Source organism: Schistocerca americana, chromosome 2 (genome assembly GCF_021461395.2).
Source record: "Schistocerca americana isolate TAMUIC-IGC-003095 chromosome 2, iqSchAmer2.1, whole genome shotgun sequence".
NCBI classification, from domain to species: Eukaryota; Metazoa; Arthropoda; class Insecta; order Orthoptera; family Acrididae; genus Schistocerca; species Schistocerca americana.
Window position 1 is genome coordinate 180,530,429 of NC_060120.1, and position 17,806 is coordinate 180,548,234.

General features: G+C 40.7%; 1 protein-coding gene across 12 annotated transcripts in view; it reads left to right on the forward strand.

The window, feature by feature from the left end:
- The window catches only part of LOC124596602 (protein bric-a-brac 2-like), a 528,908-nt gene that overhangs the window by 64,451 nt on the left and 446,651 nt on the right, over positions 1-17,806 (forward strand). For all 12 annotated transcript variants that reach the window (XM_047135806.1, XM_047135809.1, XM_047135808.1 and 9 more), the window contains one exon: positions 1,036-1,672. In XM_047135806.1, coding sequence (XP_046991762.1) covers positions 1,036-1,672 — 637 coding nt within the window. The remainder of the gene's footprint in view (positions 1-1,035; positions 1,673-17,806) is intronic.

The following is a 17,806-nucleotide window of genomic DNA, read 5'->3' on the forward strand; positions in this document are numbered from 1 at the left end:
GATGTTATCAGACAAAAGAATTTCAAAATCCACATAGAAGACATACTTCTCGATTCTGAAGAAGTGATTGGTTACTTCCTGGAGGGGGCACATACACTAATTGCATGTGTCTATGTTGTACTGAATTTGGTTATTGCTTGTGTGTTGATAGATGCCTCACAGTGTAGATTAAAATTTTACTGTAAATTATGTAGGTTTTTCCTCTAAATTTTTTATACAATTAGGTGTTTTACAAGAAAGTTTGCTGCATCCAGAATAGAAGTCCTATGGATGAACAACAACTTTCAAAAACTGAACAATAATGTAAACATTTTGCTGGCAGCTATTCAGCATTCTAGAGATTTCAAAAAAAATGATTTTTCAGAATTGTATTCACAGATGTCCACTTTACAGTAAAATTCTGTTACCTTAGCTTCAGTGTAGTGCCTGCATGAATTTAATGGCTAATATTCTGTGATCGTTTTGACCTTTTTTCCATTTGAGCTTTTTTTTCCATGAGTCACAGTAACAATGCTTCTTGATCATGGGACCTATAATTTTGTTGGTTGAATTTGAAGACTTTGTGAAAGATAGCAGCAGCAGTAGTAGCAGCAGCAGCAGCAGCAGTAGTAGTAGTAGTAGTAGTAGTAGTAGTAATAATAATAATAATAATAATAATAATAATAATATGTTAATTTGTAATTAGTAGTTGGTAATTGGTAAGGAACTGGGAGATTAGCTAGTGATACACTTTGAATATTGCTGTTGACCTTAAGGGAAAGAGGAGAGTTATGTTTATGCGCCTTGCATTACATTATAAATTTAATTACTTGATTCTAATTTGAAAATTGTTATATTTGTGTCGTGGTAAGTAGTGAGCCTTACATTTTTATGATGCTTTGTTTAAGTTTATGTTGATGAGTAACTATCTGGTAAGCGTGATGTGTAACCTATGGCAGTGATATTAATGTCAGAAGTTGTTTCTAAAGTTTTTGTAATGTTTATTCATAAATAATAGGGGTGCAGTTATGTAACATGTATGCAAACTTTCTACAGGTGGACTTGACGGACTCTCCTCCACCACCGCCGCCACCACCACCAGTTCATGAGACTGAAGCCTCTGTCAGTAACAGTAGCCATATTGGGCTCTTGCGACACAACAGGCAGCGTACGTCGTCCCCGCGAAGTCCCCCTCAGGCTCCGGCCTTTTTTCCCACCACCTCTAATATAGAACGGCGCCCGGAGTCACCACCTAATAAACGCCGCCGTTGGTCATCTACTCAGCAGCCAATTGCAAAACCTGCTGCAGTGTCTGTGACCAGTAGGAAATGTGACGATGAGGGAAGTGGTTCCCCACCACCACCACCTTCTCCAGCCAGAAGGCCAGTTACGGATCAGACCCCAGACACCACTGAAATTGTGCCACCTACGCCAAACCCTCCTGTCAAAATGGAAATGCCCGATTATGTTGATGAATCTCGGACTCGTGCTGATCAGGGTCAGATGCCCAGTGGAACAGCTGTTGAAAATGACTCTCTTGCGAGCATGGCACAACTTGTTGCTGCAAAAACTGAGGGTGCTTCATCACCGACACAAGGAGTGAGTTCGGCTCCGCCAGATTTGTCAGATCTTTACGGAGGGAGCTCGCGGGATGCAGGGGCCACTTCGGACAGCTTGTCTGCTGTTGAACTGTGTAAGTACATAGTGTCTGTGTGTGTGTTTGAGAGAGAGAGAGAGAGAGAGAGAGAAAGAGAGAGAGAAAGTGGTGTGTTAGAATTTTAAATATGTTTTCAGTGCTGAACTTAAAAACTAATTCATTCCAGAAAAAAAAAGGTGGAGATATTCTTGTCTGCTGTTCTCTTCCGGAAACTGGTTTTTATACATAAGTCAATTTATGTGTAATAAGTGCAAGGACAGACTTATATGTGACATGCAAGGTGGCTAGTTACATGCAGTAGTGCCATGGTACTGTGCAAGATCATCTATAAAACAGGAGATAGTGTTTCTGAGGCTGATGCTGTGTTCCTTGACTTCCAGGAAGCATTCATTAGGATTCCATACTGTCAACTAGTGAAATGAAAAAGAGCTCACAGAATATCAGACCAGTTTTTTGATTGACTTGGAGATTACCTACGGTACATAACTTAGCATGAAAATAAATTGTAAGGTATGAAAGTAGCATGATGAATGCTCCAAAAAAAGTGCTATATGACTGCAACTGTTTGCAACATATATAAATGACATGTGGGCTGACATCAGAAGCTCCGTAAGAATGCTGTATATAGTGTAGCCTCAATGCCAGAATGTTGTAGTGAAGCGTACAAAGAGTAGCAGAGGCCAAATGCTTGATGCTCAGATCAACAATTGGTCCTAAACTCGAACATGTTCAACATATTGTACATAAATATGTGGAAAGAGTCATCATTCTTTGATTCCATTATTGGTGATCAGTCATTGAAAGCAACGTAAAATATCTTGTAGTAAGCATTTATAGCAATTTAATATTGGGCAAGCACATAACACAACTTGTAAAAAAGGCTATGTCAGACACAGATATATATATAAGACAAACCTTCTCTTAAATGCATGCCATGTGGAGATCAAGCTGGTAGTATCAGAGAAATTTGAGCCTATTCAGAGGATTACCGATAGCTGTTCTTCCCAGACACCATTTGTGAATGGAACAGAAAGAACAAGGAATGGTAATGGTAATTAACGTGTTCTTCACCACTCCTTATAAGGTGGCTAGCAAATTTCAGATGTAGCTATAGGATGTTTACTCTTCGGCACTTGAAATAAATACAGTCGCTGGGCACATCTGTTTCCTAACAGAATCAGACTTGATAGGATTATACTTCAGTTTCAAAATATAAACCTATCAAGACACTGATGTACTCTGAAGCTGTGCTATGACTTGTTAATATTTGATAGTTTTGTGCTATGTAAAAATTAGAAACATATGAGAAAATAAAGTTTGTGGCATCAGTGCTTTGTATGTGTATAATGAGTTTTAGTACTGTTAAGTTTTAGTTACTTTATGTTTCACGGATCAGTGACCTTTTACTATGCTGAAAAATGAGTCAATAAGTTTATATACTCAATAGTGAGAAATATGGTAACATGCTGACAATTTATTTGTATTTTATACCAATTTTAAGCTACATCTATGGAATTAAAAATTAATTAAACAATGGAAAATTCGGAATTGAGTGTACAGACGGAGTCTACCTGCTTATGTCACTGAGGTGACTGAAAGGTGTTTAGTTGAATTTGCCTTCTAATAGATTAAAAGTGTTGATCAACAGTGCCCAATCACAAGTCTGGTTGTCACTGAACTTGGTTAAGTTGTTACTGTTTCTCCTGTTTGTCAGAGAGGCGATATGACACTGTTGTTGATGGCCTGACTTGGATGGTGATGTCCAGCATTGTCCCCTCTTCATGCTGTTTGGGAGGAATAGGTTGTATCCCAGCACTAGCTTCACCCTCTCACTTTTTCATAATCAGTCGAAGCAATACTGCAGTTGACACAAGATTATCACAGACCTGTGTGCTAGACACATGCACTTGAGATACAACACCTACACTTCATGAAGAAAATGTGATATTATAAGCAAAGTGAGAAATAGATGAGTAGTAGTCCCTGGGGTTTGCCAATCAGTGATTCTTTACAAATGTACTTGTTTTCCTTCACATTATTGGATCGCAATAATTATATTGTCACTTCAGATTTTTATAACAGTTTACATTAAAGTGTCAAAATAGTGTATATAATGTAATGAAATTATTCACTTGTGACAAAACTATGCAGTCAGTGATGGTATATGGAATTTCTGCAATAATTTATTTATGTTTTCTATCATAATTGCGTGTGTCATGTGTCATTTTAAAAGGATATTTTACCCTTCTGTTAATATTGTAAACGAATGAATATATTGGGGTGGTGCACACGTTCGTAGCATTTTTCCATAAGTTTAATAAACACAACAATACACATTACAATGACTTTAATCATTAATAGTTTATTCTCCTTAACTATTTACAAGGGGGCTGTCAATGCTGGGGTAACATTTCGATTCCACAACTGTAGGAATCATATGGTTTTGAAGTGAAGAACTTGTCGACCCATATTCGAAGTGCTTTTCCCCTCCAGAAAGGTGTTCCTTGAAGATTGTTCGACAGATTGTGAACAATGTGGAAATCTGAAGGCGCAAAGTCGGGTGAATATGGTGGGTGTGGAATGATTTCCCAGCCTAACTCCTGTACAGTATTCTTTGTCAGTCTAGCAGAATGCAACCAGGTGTAACTCAGAGTAACATCACTTCACGCAGTCTTTCTGGTCGTTGTTCATGGATTGTGTCTTCAACTTCTCAGTTGTTGATAATAAATGTCAGTAGTGGTTGTTTTGCCTCAGGGAAGCAATTCATAGCACACTATCACTGTTCCACCAAATGCATATCATTATCTTTTGTGGATGCAAACAGATCTTTGTATGGGGAGTTATTGCGTTTTTTGGGTTCAACCATTCCTTTCTTTTTCTTATGTTAACACAAGGACATCATTTCTTGCCACCAGTAATGATACAGGTTAGGAATGGTCGGTGTTTGTCAAGAGGCATTTGATGATGATGGAGCAGAGATGTAAATATGCCCACCCTGCTGATTTTTGTGATTTTGGGCTAGAGCATGTACTACCTATACACCCAATTTTTTAATGTTCCCCATTGCATGCAAATGTCGCATGATGGTGGAAGGATCGCAGCTCTTCACGCCTGTCAGTTCTCAGGGATCAGTGTGGATTAATGTGTTTAAATGATCTTCATCAAACCCCAAAGATCTTCCAGAATGTGGAGAGTCACTAATGTCAAAACAGTCCTCCTCAAAACGAGAAAACCATTTACTCAGTGTGCTCTGTCCAATGGCATTATTCCCATACACGATGCAAATGTTTCTGGCTGCCTCTGCTGCTGTCACCCCTGTGTTGAACTCAAGCAGAAGAATCTGTTGGACATGTCCCTGAGCTAACAACGAGCATCAAAATGGATACAGCGATTGGTGAATACAGGGTGCCATATCAAGACTGAATACCATAACTCCCAAATCCCCCCAAAATAAGTGAAAAATATACCTATTCAAAAAAGCAGATAAAAATTTGCTTGTCACCTTCCCGAGAGACAATCTCCACTCTTTCCAGATTAACAATCTAAGTGGCAGACCAGGTGTGCCTCAAATTCAAAGACATTGTACTGGCAGCAATTGAGAGATTAATACCAAGTAAATTAAAAAATGATGAAGATGATCCCCCCTTGGTACACAAAAGGAGTCGGAACACTATCGCAGAAACAAGGAAAAAAGCATACCAAATTTAAATGAATGCTAAATTCCCACGATTGACGATCTTTTGTAGATGCTCAAAATTTAGTGTGGACTACAATGCGAGGTATGTAGAATAGTTTCCCCAATGAAACTTTGTCTCAAAATCTGGAAGAAAATCCAAGGAGATTCTTGTTGTATGTAAAGTATGCTAGCAGCTAGACTATCAATACCTTCTCTGCATGATAACAATGGAAATATTTTCAATGGCAGTGCTGCTAAAGCAGAGTTACTAAACACAGCCTTCTGAAATTCCCTCACCAAAGACGACAAAGTAAATATTCCAGAATTCGAATGAAAAACAGCTGCCAACTTAAGTAACTGAGAAGTAGATATCCTCGGGAGTACTGAAGCCTCTTAAACCACTCAATAATAGCAGCTCTTCTGGTCCAGGCTGTATACTAATTAAGTTCCTTTCAGAGCACGCTGATGCAGTAGCCCCATACTAAATGATCATAACTGTTCGTTCGAGAAAAGATCTGTACTCAGAGACTGGAAAGTTGCAGAAGTCACACCAATTTTCAAGAAAGGCAATTGGAGTAATTCACCGAGTTACAGGCCCACATCATTAACATCAATTTGCAGCAGGATTTTGGAACATACAAAGGGAGTTCAAAAGGTTTTGCACAGTCGTCTGTAATTTTTTTATTTTTTGCACGAGGAGAATGAATTTTTTGTGAACATACTTCGGACATTTCGCTATAAGTTGGCATATAAAAGTATTTTCTTTCATTTACACGTGCGCCGTAATGGACCGTGAAGTAGATGTCAGGTTACAACAGCAGTTGGTGATGGAGTTCCTCTTCAAGACCGGCGATGACTCTGCCACATCGATTCACAGGAAGTTGCTCACTATTTATGGGGAGGATACAGTGGATCGCAGCAGTATCCAGCGGTGGTTGCAGAGGTTTAAAGAAGGTGATTTCTCTCTACTGGACAGTCCACGATGTGGAAGACCATCGACAACATGTGAATAAGACTATTGATCAAATCATCCAAAATGACAGATGTGTGACGACACGATAGCTTCCTGAAATGACTCGTTTGTCATTGGGTAGTGTGGTATCACTGGTACAGTCACTAGGATACAGAAAAATCTGTGCATGTTGGGTGCCTAGATTATTGACAAGAGAAATGAAAACGATGAGGAACAATGTGTGCGAGGGTCTCATGAAGACCTTTACTGAAGAGTGGTAGCAGTGTTTTGATGGCGTCATTACCTGGGATGAAACATAGTTGTCTTTGTCCGAAACTGAGAGCAAAACCCAATCCATGGAGTGGCGTCATCTGGGTTCTCCTCGGCAGAAGAAACAAAGACTTTCAAGAACAGCAGGCTGAAAGGTGATGGCCTCCTCCTTCTGTGATCAGTGTGGTGTCATTTTCTTTGACTTTTTGGAACCTGGCCCCACAGTTAACCAGGACCATTACTGTTCGTCATTGGACAGGCTGTGACGTGCCATCAAGACCCATAGACCACAGCTTCAGGATCAGCTCATCAGACTACACCATGACAATGCCAAACCCCATACAGCCCTTATGATGCAGGAGAAAATCAGGGAAATGAGTTGGAAAATAGTTCCTCATCCTCCCTACAGTCCGGACGTGGCTCCATCTGATTTTTACCTCTTTGGTCGTCTGCAGGCCCACCTGCATGGTAAAACGTTTGATCGTGAGGAAGGCCGTATTTCCTGTGTCAAGCAATGGTGTAAAAGTCAATCCCTGGAATTTTACCAAAGAGCATTTACATCATGATAAGAACATTGGGCCAGATGCATCACAGCTGACGGAGACTACATTGAATATGCTCAATGTATAGCTAAATGTTCCAAGTATGTTCACAAAAAAGGCCTTTACAAATGTCTGCTTGTATCTGTGTATGTGCGGATGGATATGTGTGTGTGTGCGCGAGTGTATACCTGTCCTTTTTCCCCCCTAAGGTAAGTCTTTCTGCGCCCGGGATTGGAATGACTCCTTACCCTCTCCCTTAAAACCCACATCCTTTCGTCTTTCCCTCTCCTTCCCTCTTTCCTGATGAAGCAACTGTTGGTTGCGAAAGCTTGAATTTTGTGTGTATGATAAGTAGCCTTTAATCAAATTGTGTGTTTATGGAATAGTGTCTGAGTTATGTGACTGGATTTATGATTTCCTGTCAGAGGGGTCACAGTTCATAGTAATTAATGGAAAGTCATTGAGTAAAACAGAAGTGATTTCTGGCATTCCCCAAGGTAGTGTCACAGGTTCTTTGCTGTTCCTTATCTATATAAACGATTTAGGAAACAATCTGAGCAACTGTATTAGGTTGTTTGCAGATGCTGCTGTCATTCATTGTCTAGCAAGTCATCAGAAGATAAAAGCAAATTGCAAAATGATTTAGAAAAGGTATCTAAGTGGTGCAAAAATAGGCAATTGGACCTAAGTAACGAAGAGTGTGAGGTCATCCACATGAGAGTTAAAAGGAATCTGTTAATCTTCGGCTACATGATAAATCAATCAAATCTAAAGGCTGTAAATTTGACTAAATACCTAGGAATTACAATTACGAACAATTTAAATTGGAAAGATCACATAGAAAGTGTTGTGGGGAGGGCTAACCAAAGAATGGGATTAATTGGCAGAACACTTAGAAGATGCAACAGGTCCACTAAAGAGACTACCTACACTACACTTGTCCGTCCTCTTTCGGAGTACTGCTGTGCAAAGTGGGATCCTTACCAGATGGTATTAACAGAGTATATCGAGAAAGCTCAAAGAAGAGCAGCATGTTTTGTATTTGTTGAGAAATGGGGAGAGAGTGTCGCAGACTTGATACAGGATTTAGGGTGGACATAATTAAAACGAAGACATTTCTAGATGCGGTGGGAACTTCTCGCAAAATTTCAGTGACCAAAAATATATGGAAAATATTTTGTTCACACTGACCTACATAGGGAGAAATGATCATCATAATAAAATAAGGAAAATCAGCTCGCACGGAAAGGCATAGCTGTTCGTTTTTTCCGTGCGTTGTTTGCGAGTGGAATAATAAAGAAATATTGTGAAGGAGGTTCAATGAACCCTCTGCCAGGCATGTAAGTGTGATTTGCATAGTATCTGTGTAGATGCAAATAAATGTTCTGATTTCTCGACGTGACACTCCATTTCTAGCATCCGCAGCTCCACTCACTATCTCCAAATGACAAAATGACATTATTATGTAAACTCAAATAGCAACAATGAGCTACAAATAAAAAATGACAATCAATAAATAAACCCGTAGCTGGCAGAATACCAACAAGCAAACCAGAAACCCTACAAACTTTAAAACCATTCTAACAGAATCAGTTTTGCCTAAGTGTCATGAGTGTGTAAAATCCATCCTCAGATTTCATGTAAGTGATTATTTTAAGAACTTGGTATACTGACAACAGCCTCACATACATTTACTTTCTTACGAAGTGTGTCATGAAGAGCTACTCTTGATTTAAATGTAATTGTAGCATTAATAAATATAAAGTAGGTACAAAAACAGTAGCGTTTACTTGCTCAGAAAGAACCGAAGTATGCAGTTATTAAAATATTTAATTCCATTCTTCTGGATTAAAGGTGTTGCTTGACAAAGAAAATAGCTTTAAAACAAATTGAAATTATTTTGCTATTACAACTCATAATCTTAAATTTCTGAATAGTTAATAAATGTGTGATTTTGTTACACTACTAAGTTACACCATATACTGAGATAAAAATAAAAAATTAAAATACGTAGTTGACCACCAGCCTGCATCCAAATTTTACAGACAAAAATCTCATTTGTTAATTTACTGACACATCTCACATTGTAGTGAGTTTTCCGTATTGGCTCTATGGAATATGCAGGTAACTATTCTGCCATTGTAAATTTGTCAGCACATGGAATTGAACGTAGAATTTCATGAAATAAGTAAAGGAACATTTCAGTGGGACGTATCTCAAATAAGGCATGGGATTTTCAAACAAAATGTTGATAATATTGGCAGGTAGTGATGACATTGTTGCATGTACACAGTTCAAGCTTAGATGTGGTTGACAATGTGGTAACATATGATAAAAAGGTAACAATCCCATCTTAAGAGCCAATTTGACACACAGCCATCCATCGCATGTGACCTGAAGAGCATGTAATGATCTGAGGTTCCTAAAATACACTCCTGGAAATGGAAAAAAGAACACATTGACACCGGTGTGTCAGACCCACCATACTTGCTCCGGACACTGCGAGAGGGCTGTACAAGCAATGATGACACGCACGGCACAGCGGACACACCAGGAACCGCGGTGTTGGCCGTCGAATGGCGCTAGCTGCGCAGCATTTGTGCACCGCCGCCGTCAGTGTCAGCCAGTTTGCCGTGGCATACGGAGCTCCATCGCAGTCTTTAACACTGGTAGCATGCCGCGACAGCATGGACGTGAACCGTATGTGCAGTTGACGGACTTTGAGCGAGGGCGTATAGTGGGCATGCGGGAGGCCGGGTGGACGTACCGCCGAATTGCTCAACACGTGGGGCGTGAGGTCTCCACAGTACATCGATGTTGTCGCCAGTGGTCGGCGGAAGGTGCACGTGCCCGTCGACCTGGGACCGGACTGCAGCGACGCACGGATGCACGCCAAGACCGTAGGATCCTACGCAGTGCCGTAGGGGACCGCACCGCCACTTCCCAGCAAATTAGGGACACTGTTGCTCCTGGGGTATCGGCGAGGACCATTCGCAACCGTCTCCATGAAGCTGGGCTACGGTCCCGCACACCGTTAGGCCGTCTTCCGCTCACGCCCCAACATCGTGCAGCCCGCCTCCAGTGGTGTCGCGACAGGCGTGAATGGAGGGACGAATGGAGACGTGTCGTCTTCAGCGATGAGAGTCGCTTCTGCCTTGGTGCCAATGATGGTCGTATGCGTGTTTGGCACCGTGCAGGTGAGCGCCACAATCAGGACTGCATACGACCGAGGCACACAGGGCCAACACCCGGCATCATGGTGTGGGGAGTGATCTCCTACACTGGCCGTACACCACTGGTGATCGTCGAGGGGACACTGAATAGTGCACGGTACATCCAAACCGTCATCGAACCCATCGTTCTACCATTCCTAGACCGGCAAGGGAACTTGCTGTTCCAACAGGACAATGCACGTCCGCATGTATCCCGTGCCACCCAACGTGCTCTAGAAGGTGTAAGTCAACTACCCTGGTCAGCAAGATTTCCGGATCTGTCCCCCATTGAGCATGTTTGGGACTGGATGAAGCGTCGTCTCACGCGGTCTGCACGTCCAGCACGAACGCTCGTCCAACTGAGGCGCCAGGTGGAAATGGCATGGCAAGCCGTTCCACAGGACTACATCCAGCATCTCTACGATCGTCTCCATGGGAGAATAGCAGCCTGCATTGCTGCGAAAGGTGGATATACACTGTACTAGTGCCGACATTGTGCATGCTCTGTTGCCTGTGTCTATGTGCCTGTGGTTCTGTCAGTGTGATCATGTGATGTATCTGACCCCAGGAATGTGTCAATAAAGTTTCCCCTTCCTGGGACAATGAATTCACGGTGTTCTTATTTCCATTTCCAGGAGTGTAGTTCACAGACTGTCAGTGTCTGGATGTGAGGTGGAACATTCTCGGCCACTATTGCATGTAAAGAGAACAAAGTCGAAACTTTCCAGATTCTCCAGTCTCTCTCCAAAGAACTGTAATGTCCACTGGCAAACAGTAGTTAATTTTCGTCTTGATAGAATGTGCTCAAAGGGAAACTTTTTTGGCACTATGTTATTATAGACAGAAATGGGTATAAGTACACACATTTAAATGTCAGTTGTGTTCTTAATGTTGTGTTCTACAACTCCTGAGAATTTGTTAAAAGGTTAAAACTATTATTCCTGGGGATCAATTGTTTTAACCTTTAATGTTTAAATGTCAATTTGATTATTTGCTGGTGAATTGAAAACAATTATTTGAATATGCTGTTGGGTCGAAACGATGTTTGCGCTCACATATTATAAAAAATCATGTGATTTTATAGTGTGTCATAGTTGAAAATCAACTTTTTAATGTTGTTCCCTATGGCACCTGTACCTAATTAGGTACCACAACAGTCCAGTAATCATCCAAAATTATCCAGATCATCCCTATGTGTCACAACAGTAATGGCTTTATAACTTTATAACACCCCCCCCCCCTCCCCCCTAGTTAAAATAATACATTGAGTTCTGTTTGCTAGGGAGACACGAATCCAGTCACAAAGCTGGACATGCATTTCATAATCTCATTTTTTTGACACAACTACTTAGGCTTCCACGGCCGGTGTCATGACAATTAAAATTCCTCTGGATGTTGTACCATGTCATTGTATAAAATACTTTAATTATATACTGCAAAACGAACATTTTGACTTTATTACAACGGACCTCCTCAGTCTTGCCCTGTGGAAGGCCATTACAATATGGTCAAAATATTGCTTTTACAGTTAGTAATGAAAGTATTTTATACAGTGACGTGGTAAAACACCCAAAAGTATTTTATCATCAGTCTCATGTTTTGTTCACTATACAAGAATGCAGAGCTGTATTGCATTGTTTCTGAGTTAGGGAACACAGTATCAACCTGGGTGCTGTCATCTGCGTGTGGAATCTATGTCCTTTAATACAGAGGAGATTTTAGGTCATGTAAAAGGTTATTGTTGTTGTTGTTGTTGTGGTCTTCAGTCCTCAGACTGGTTTGATGCAGCTCTCCACGCTACTCTAGCCTGTGGAAGCTTCTTCATCTCCCAGTACCTACTGCAACCTACATCCTTCTGATTCTGTTTAGTGTATTCATCTCTTGGTCTCCCTCTACGATTTTTACTGTCCACACTGCCCTCCAATACTAAATTGGTGATCCCTTGATGCCTCAGAATATGCCCTACCAACCGATCCCTTCCTCTAGTCAAGTTGTGCCACAAATTTCTCTTCTGTCCAATTCTATTCAATACCTCCTCATTAGTTATGTGATCTACCCATCTAATCTTCAGCATTCTTCTGTAGCACCACATTTCGAAAGCTTCTATTCTCTTCTTGTCTATACTATTTATCGTCCATGTTTCACTTCCAATCATGGCTACACTCCATACAAATACTTTCAGAAATGACTTCCTGATGCTTAAATCTATACTCAATGTTAACAAATTTCTCTTCTTCAGAAACGCTTTCCTTGCCATTGCCAGTCTTCATTTTATATCCTCTCTACTTCGACCATCAACAGTTATTTTGCTCCCCAAATAGCAAAACTCATTTACTACTTTAAGCGTCCTAATCTAATTCCCGCAGCATCACCCGATTTAATTTGACTACATTCCATTATCCTCATTTTGCTTTTGTTGATGTTCATCTTATATCCTCCTTTCAAGACCCTGTCCATTCTCTTCAAGTGCTCTTCCAGGTCCTTTGCTGTCTCTGGCAGAATTACAATGTCATTGGCAAACCTCAAAGTTTTTATTTCTTCTCCATGGATTTTAATTCCTACTCCATATTTTTCTTTTGTTTCCTTTACTGCTTGCTCAATATACAGATTGAATAACATCAGGGATAGGCTACAACCCTGTCTCACTCCCTTCCCAACCACTGCTTCCCTTTCATGTCCCTCGACTCTTATAACTGCCATTTGGTTTCTGTACAAATTGTAAATAGCCTTTCGCTCCCTGTATTTTACCCCTGACATCTTTAGGGTGTGAAAGAGAGTATTCCAGTGAACATTGTCAAAAGCTTTCTCTAAGTCTACAAATGCTACAAACGTAGGTTTGCCTTTTCTTAATCTGTTTTCTAAGATAAGTCGTAGGGTCAGTATTGTCTCACGTGTTCCAACATTTCTACGGAATCCAAACTGATCTTCCCCGAGGTCGGCTTCTAACAGCTTTTCCATTCGTCTGTAAAGAATTTGTGTTAGTATTTTGCAGCCGTGGCTTGTTAAACTGATAGTTCGGTAATTTTCACATGTGTCAACCCCTGCTTTCTTTGGGATTGGAATTATATTCTTCTTGAATTCTGATGGTATTTTGCCTGTCTCATACATCTTGCTCAGTAGATGGTAGAGTTTTGTTAGGCCTGGCTCTCCCAAGGCTGTCAGTAGTTCTAATAGTGTGTTGTCTACTCCCGGGGCCTTGTTTCGAATTAGGTTATTGTACGTAAATATAAAATGAATTCCACTGTTCTATACCTGTTATAGAAGGAGGGCTATGACCTTTTTGCTGCACTTGTCTGTGTGGTTGTTTTTCTTTAGAATGGGTGACCTAGGCCTTTGTCTACTTGCCTGCAACTGCTGCTACTACAGAGCAAGTTATATTGCATAATCTACACAAGAACATACAGGTATAGATTTATGAAACTATACTGCCTACATGTTTGTACAAATATAAAATCATGTAGGTAGAAAAATCGCAATATACATAGTTTGAACAATGATTTTAAATTATTTTACTCTTTCCACAAAGGTTCGATACTTATAGCTAACGAATCTTGATATATCGATCACAGACAAAATAGAGTATAAGAAAGAACTCATCAGAGATTGGGAAGCATCTGTATGGAGATTAGTGTGTTTGTGCAACCACATATAGAACACCAAGTTTCACAAGCAAATGGTTTAGTTAAAGGCAGACAGAAAAAGGCTTTGTGTATTAGAGGAATTTTGTGGTGTAATAAAATGGGCTTCTTCAATTTCACAAGATTTGCAGTAAGCAGTTTTACTGTTGTTTGAAGAAACTGCTGGAAAACAGCAAGTGGTTGGCATCTCCTTTTCTCTGATAGTCACACAAAGAATTTTCCTCGATACCTGTGAAGGATACGTGGTAAGGAGTTGAAGCATAGCTGGTACGCATTTGTATCGATATAGTTATCAGCCTCCTGCTTTCCTGAAGTTTTTGAAACAAGGGGTTACTTTTAATTACTGGCTGGATTACAGCGTAGTATTGATCATTATGGCAGACTGAAATGCGCCAATCCGCTGCTACTTCTTCCTCGTACAGTTGCCACATTCATAATTAAAAATAGGAGGATGGCAGACTGATGTTTGTTAGAAATTTTTACGAAGTCTCAGACGGTGTTCAGGAAAGATAGATAAGGCAGAATTGGTGGTGGAGTGTTTGTGTCTGTCAGCAGTGGTTTATCTTGTTGTGAAGTCGAAGTAGATGCTCTGTACGCATTGGTATGGGTGGAGGTTATACTTAACAGCCGAACTAAGTTAATAATAGGCTCCTTCTACCGACCCCCAGACTCCGATGATATAGTTGCTGAACAGTTCAGAGAAAATTTGAGTCTCATAACAGATAAATACCCCACTCATACGGTTATAGTTGGTGGGGACTTCAACCTTCCCTCGATATGTTGGCAAAATTACTTGTTCAAAACCAGTGGTAGGCAGAAAATATCTTCCGAGATTGTCCTAAATGCTTTCTCCGAAAATTATTTTGAGCATTTAGTCCACGAACCCACGCGAATTGTAAATGGTTGCGAAAACACACTTGACCTCTTAGCCACAAACAATCCAGAGCTGATCGAGAGCATCATGACTGATACAGGGATTAGTGATCACAAGGTCGTTGTAGCTAGGCTCAATACCGTTTCTTCCAAATCCACCAGAAACAAACGCAAAATAATTTTATTTAAAAAAGCGGATAAAGTGTCACTAGAAGCCTTCCTAAGAGACAATCTCCATTCCTTCCAAACTGACTGTGCAAATGTAGATGAGATGTGGCTCAAATTCAAAGATATAGTAGCAACAGCAATTGAGAGATTCATACCTCATAAATTGGTAAGAGATGGAACTGATCCCCCGTGGTACACAAAACAGGTCCGAACGCTGTTGCAGAGGCAACAGAAAAAGCATGCGAAGTTCAGAAGAACGCGAAATCCCGAAGATTGGCTAAAATTTACAGACACGCGAAATTTGGTGCGGACTTCAATGCGAGATGCCTTTAATAGGTTCCACAACGAAACATTGTCTCGAAATTTGGTAGAAAATCTGAAGAAATTCTGGTCGTACGTAAAGTACACAAGCGGCAAGATGCAGTCAATACCTTCGCTGTGCAGTGCCGATGGTACTGTTACCGACGACTGTGCCGCTAAAGCGGGGTTATTGAACGCAGTTTTCCAAAATTCCTTCCCCAGGGAAGACGAATGGAATATTCCAGGATTTGAAACACGGACAGCTGCTAGCATGAGTTTCTTAGAAGTAGTTACCATAGGGGTTGCGAAGCAACTCAAATCGCTTGATACGGGCAAGTCTTCAGGTCCAGATTGTATACCGATTAGGTTCCTTTCAGATTACGCTGATACAATAGCTCCCTACTTAGCAATAATATACAACCGCTTGCTCACCTATAGATCTGCACCTACAGATTGGAAAATTGCGCAGGTCGCACCAGTGTTTAAGAAGGGTAGTAGGAGTAATCCATCGAACTACAGACCTGTATCATTGACGTCGATTTGCAGTAGGGTTTTGGAACATAAACTCTATTCAGACATTATGAATCACCTCGAAGGGAATGATCTATTGATACGTAATCAGCATGGTTTCAGAAAACATCGTTCTTGTGCAATGTAGCTAGCTCTTTATTTGCACGAAGTAATGGCCGCTGTCGACAGGGGATCTCAAGTTGATTCCGTATTTCTAGATTTCCGGAAAGCTTTTGACACCGTTCCTCACAAGCGACTTCTAATCAAGCTGTGGGCCTATGGGGTATCGTCTCAGTTGTGCGACTGGATTCGTGATTTCCTGTCAGGAAGGTCGTGGTTCGTAGTAATAAACGGCAAATCATCGAGTAAAACTGAAGTGATATCAGGTGTTCCCCAGGGAAGCGTCCTGGGACCTCTGCTGTTCCTGATCTATATAAATGACCTAGGTGACAATCTGAGCAGTTCTCTTAGGTTGTTCGCAGATGATGCTGTAATTTACCATCTAGTAAGGTCATCCGAAGACCAGTATCAGTTGCAAAGCGATTTAGAAAAGATTGCTGTATGGTGTGGGAGGTGGCAGTTGACGCTAAATAATGAAAAGTATGAGGTGATCCACATGAGTTCCAAAAGAAATCCGTTGGAATTCGGTTACTCGATAAACAGTACAATTCTCAAGGCTGTCATTTCAACTAAATACTTGGGTGTTAAAATTACGAACAACTTCAGTTGGAAAGACCACATAGATAATATTGTGGGGAAGGCGAACCACAGGTTGCGTTTCATTGGCAGGACACTTAGAAGATGCAACAAGGCCACTAAAGAGGCAGCTTACACTACACTCGTTCATCCTCTGTTATAATATTGCTGCGCGATGTGGGATCCTTACCAGGTGGGATTGACGGAGGACATCGAAAGGGTGCAAAAAAGGCAGCTCGTTTTGTATTATCACGTAATAGGGGAGAGAGAGTGGCAGATATGATACGCGAATTGGGATGGAAGTCATTAAAGCAAAGACTTTTTTGTCGCGGCGAGATCTATTTACGAAATTTCAGTCATCAACTTTCTCTTCCGAATGCGAAAATATTTTGTTGAGTCCAACCTACATAGGTAGGAATGATCGTCAAAATACAATAAGAGAAATCAGAGCTCGAACAGAAATGTTTAGGTGTTCGTTTTTCCCGTGCACTGTTCGGGAGTGGAATGGTAGAGAGGTAGTATGATTGTGGTTCGATGAACCCTCTGCCAAGCACTTAAATGTGAATTGCAGAGTAGTCATGTAGATGTAGATGTAGGGCCAGTAACACTGCCTTCTTTCATCGTGGTCGACCTTGTCATTAAAGATCAATCCTACACAAGCTGACAGCCATAGAAAGGACATTGTTATACCTCTTCATTTATTTAGCAACGATTCTCTTATGAGTTCCAGTATTTCAATATGTGTTTAACTCTTCCACTTCGAGTTTTCAATAAATTGCAATACAATTTTTGAGTCTAACATGTCAGTAGGTTCTGGTGGTGATCAAAGTTGAAAACCTCTCAAATACTATCAAGTTCGGGATAAAAATTGAATAATGAGGGGGCAGACAAAACAGCTTGGAATACTTCAGTTTGGGGGCAAGAAATGCACATTCTATAGTTGAAGTCTTGATATTGAATGCCATTAGTATACTAGTGAACAAAGTGTGGCCAGTGAAGATAAATCCATACTGAAGCTTGAATAGATTGTGCCAAAGCAATTTTTCGTATGTTGATAGTAATGAATGAAGTTCTAAATGGGGCTCTGTATCAATCTGTTCGAATCAACCTGTTTGTGGTACGTACTAATTTAGTGCTGCCTCTACCAGAAGACAAAAATTCATAATTTCCGATGTAGACCTTATGAGCAGAAGTTTGTCTCCTATGTCTCACTGGAGGGTGATTAATCTACTACTGTGCAGCTGACTCTTGTAGCAAACACGTTTTCTCACCAAGTACGGCATCCATCATACAGCAAAGGTTCAGCAGCTTCAGCTAGTAAGGTGCTTTAAGA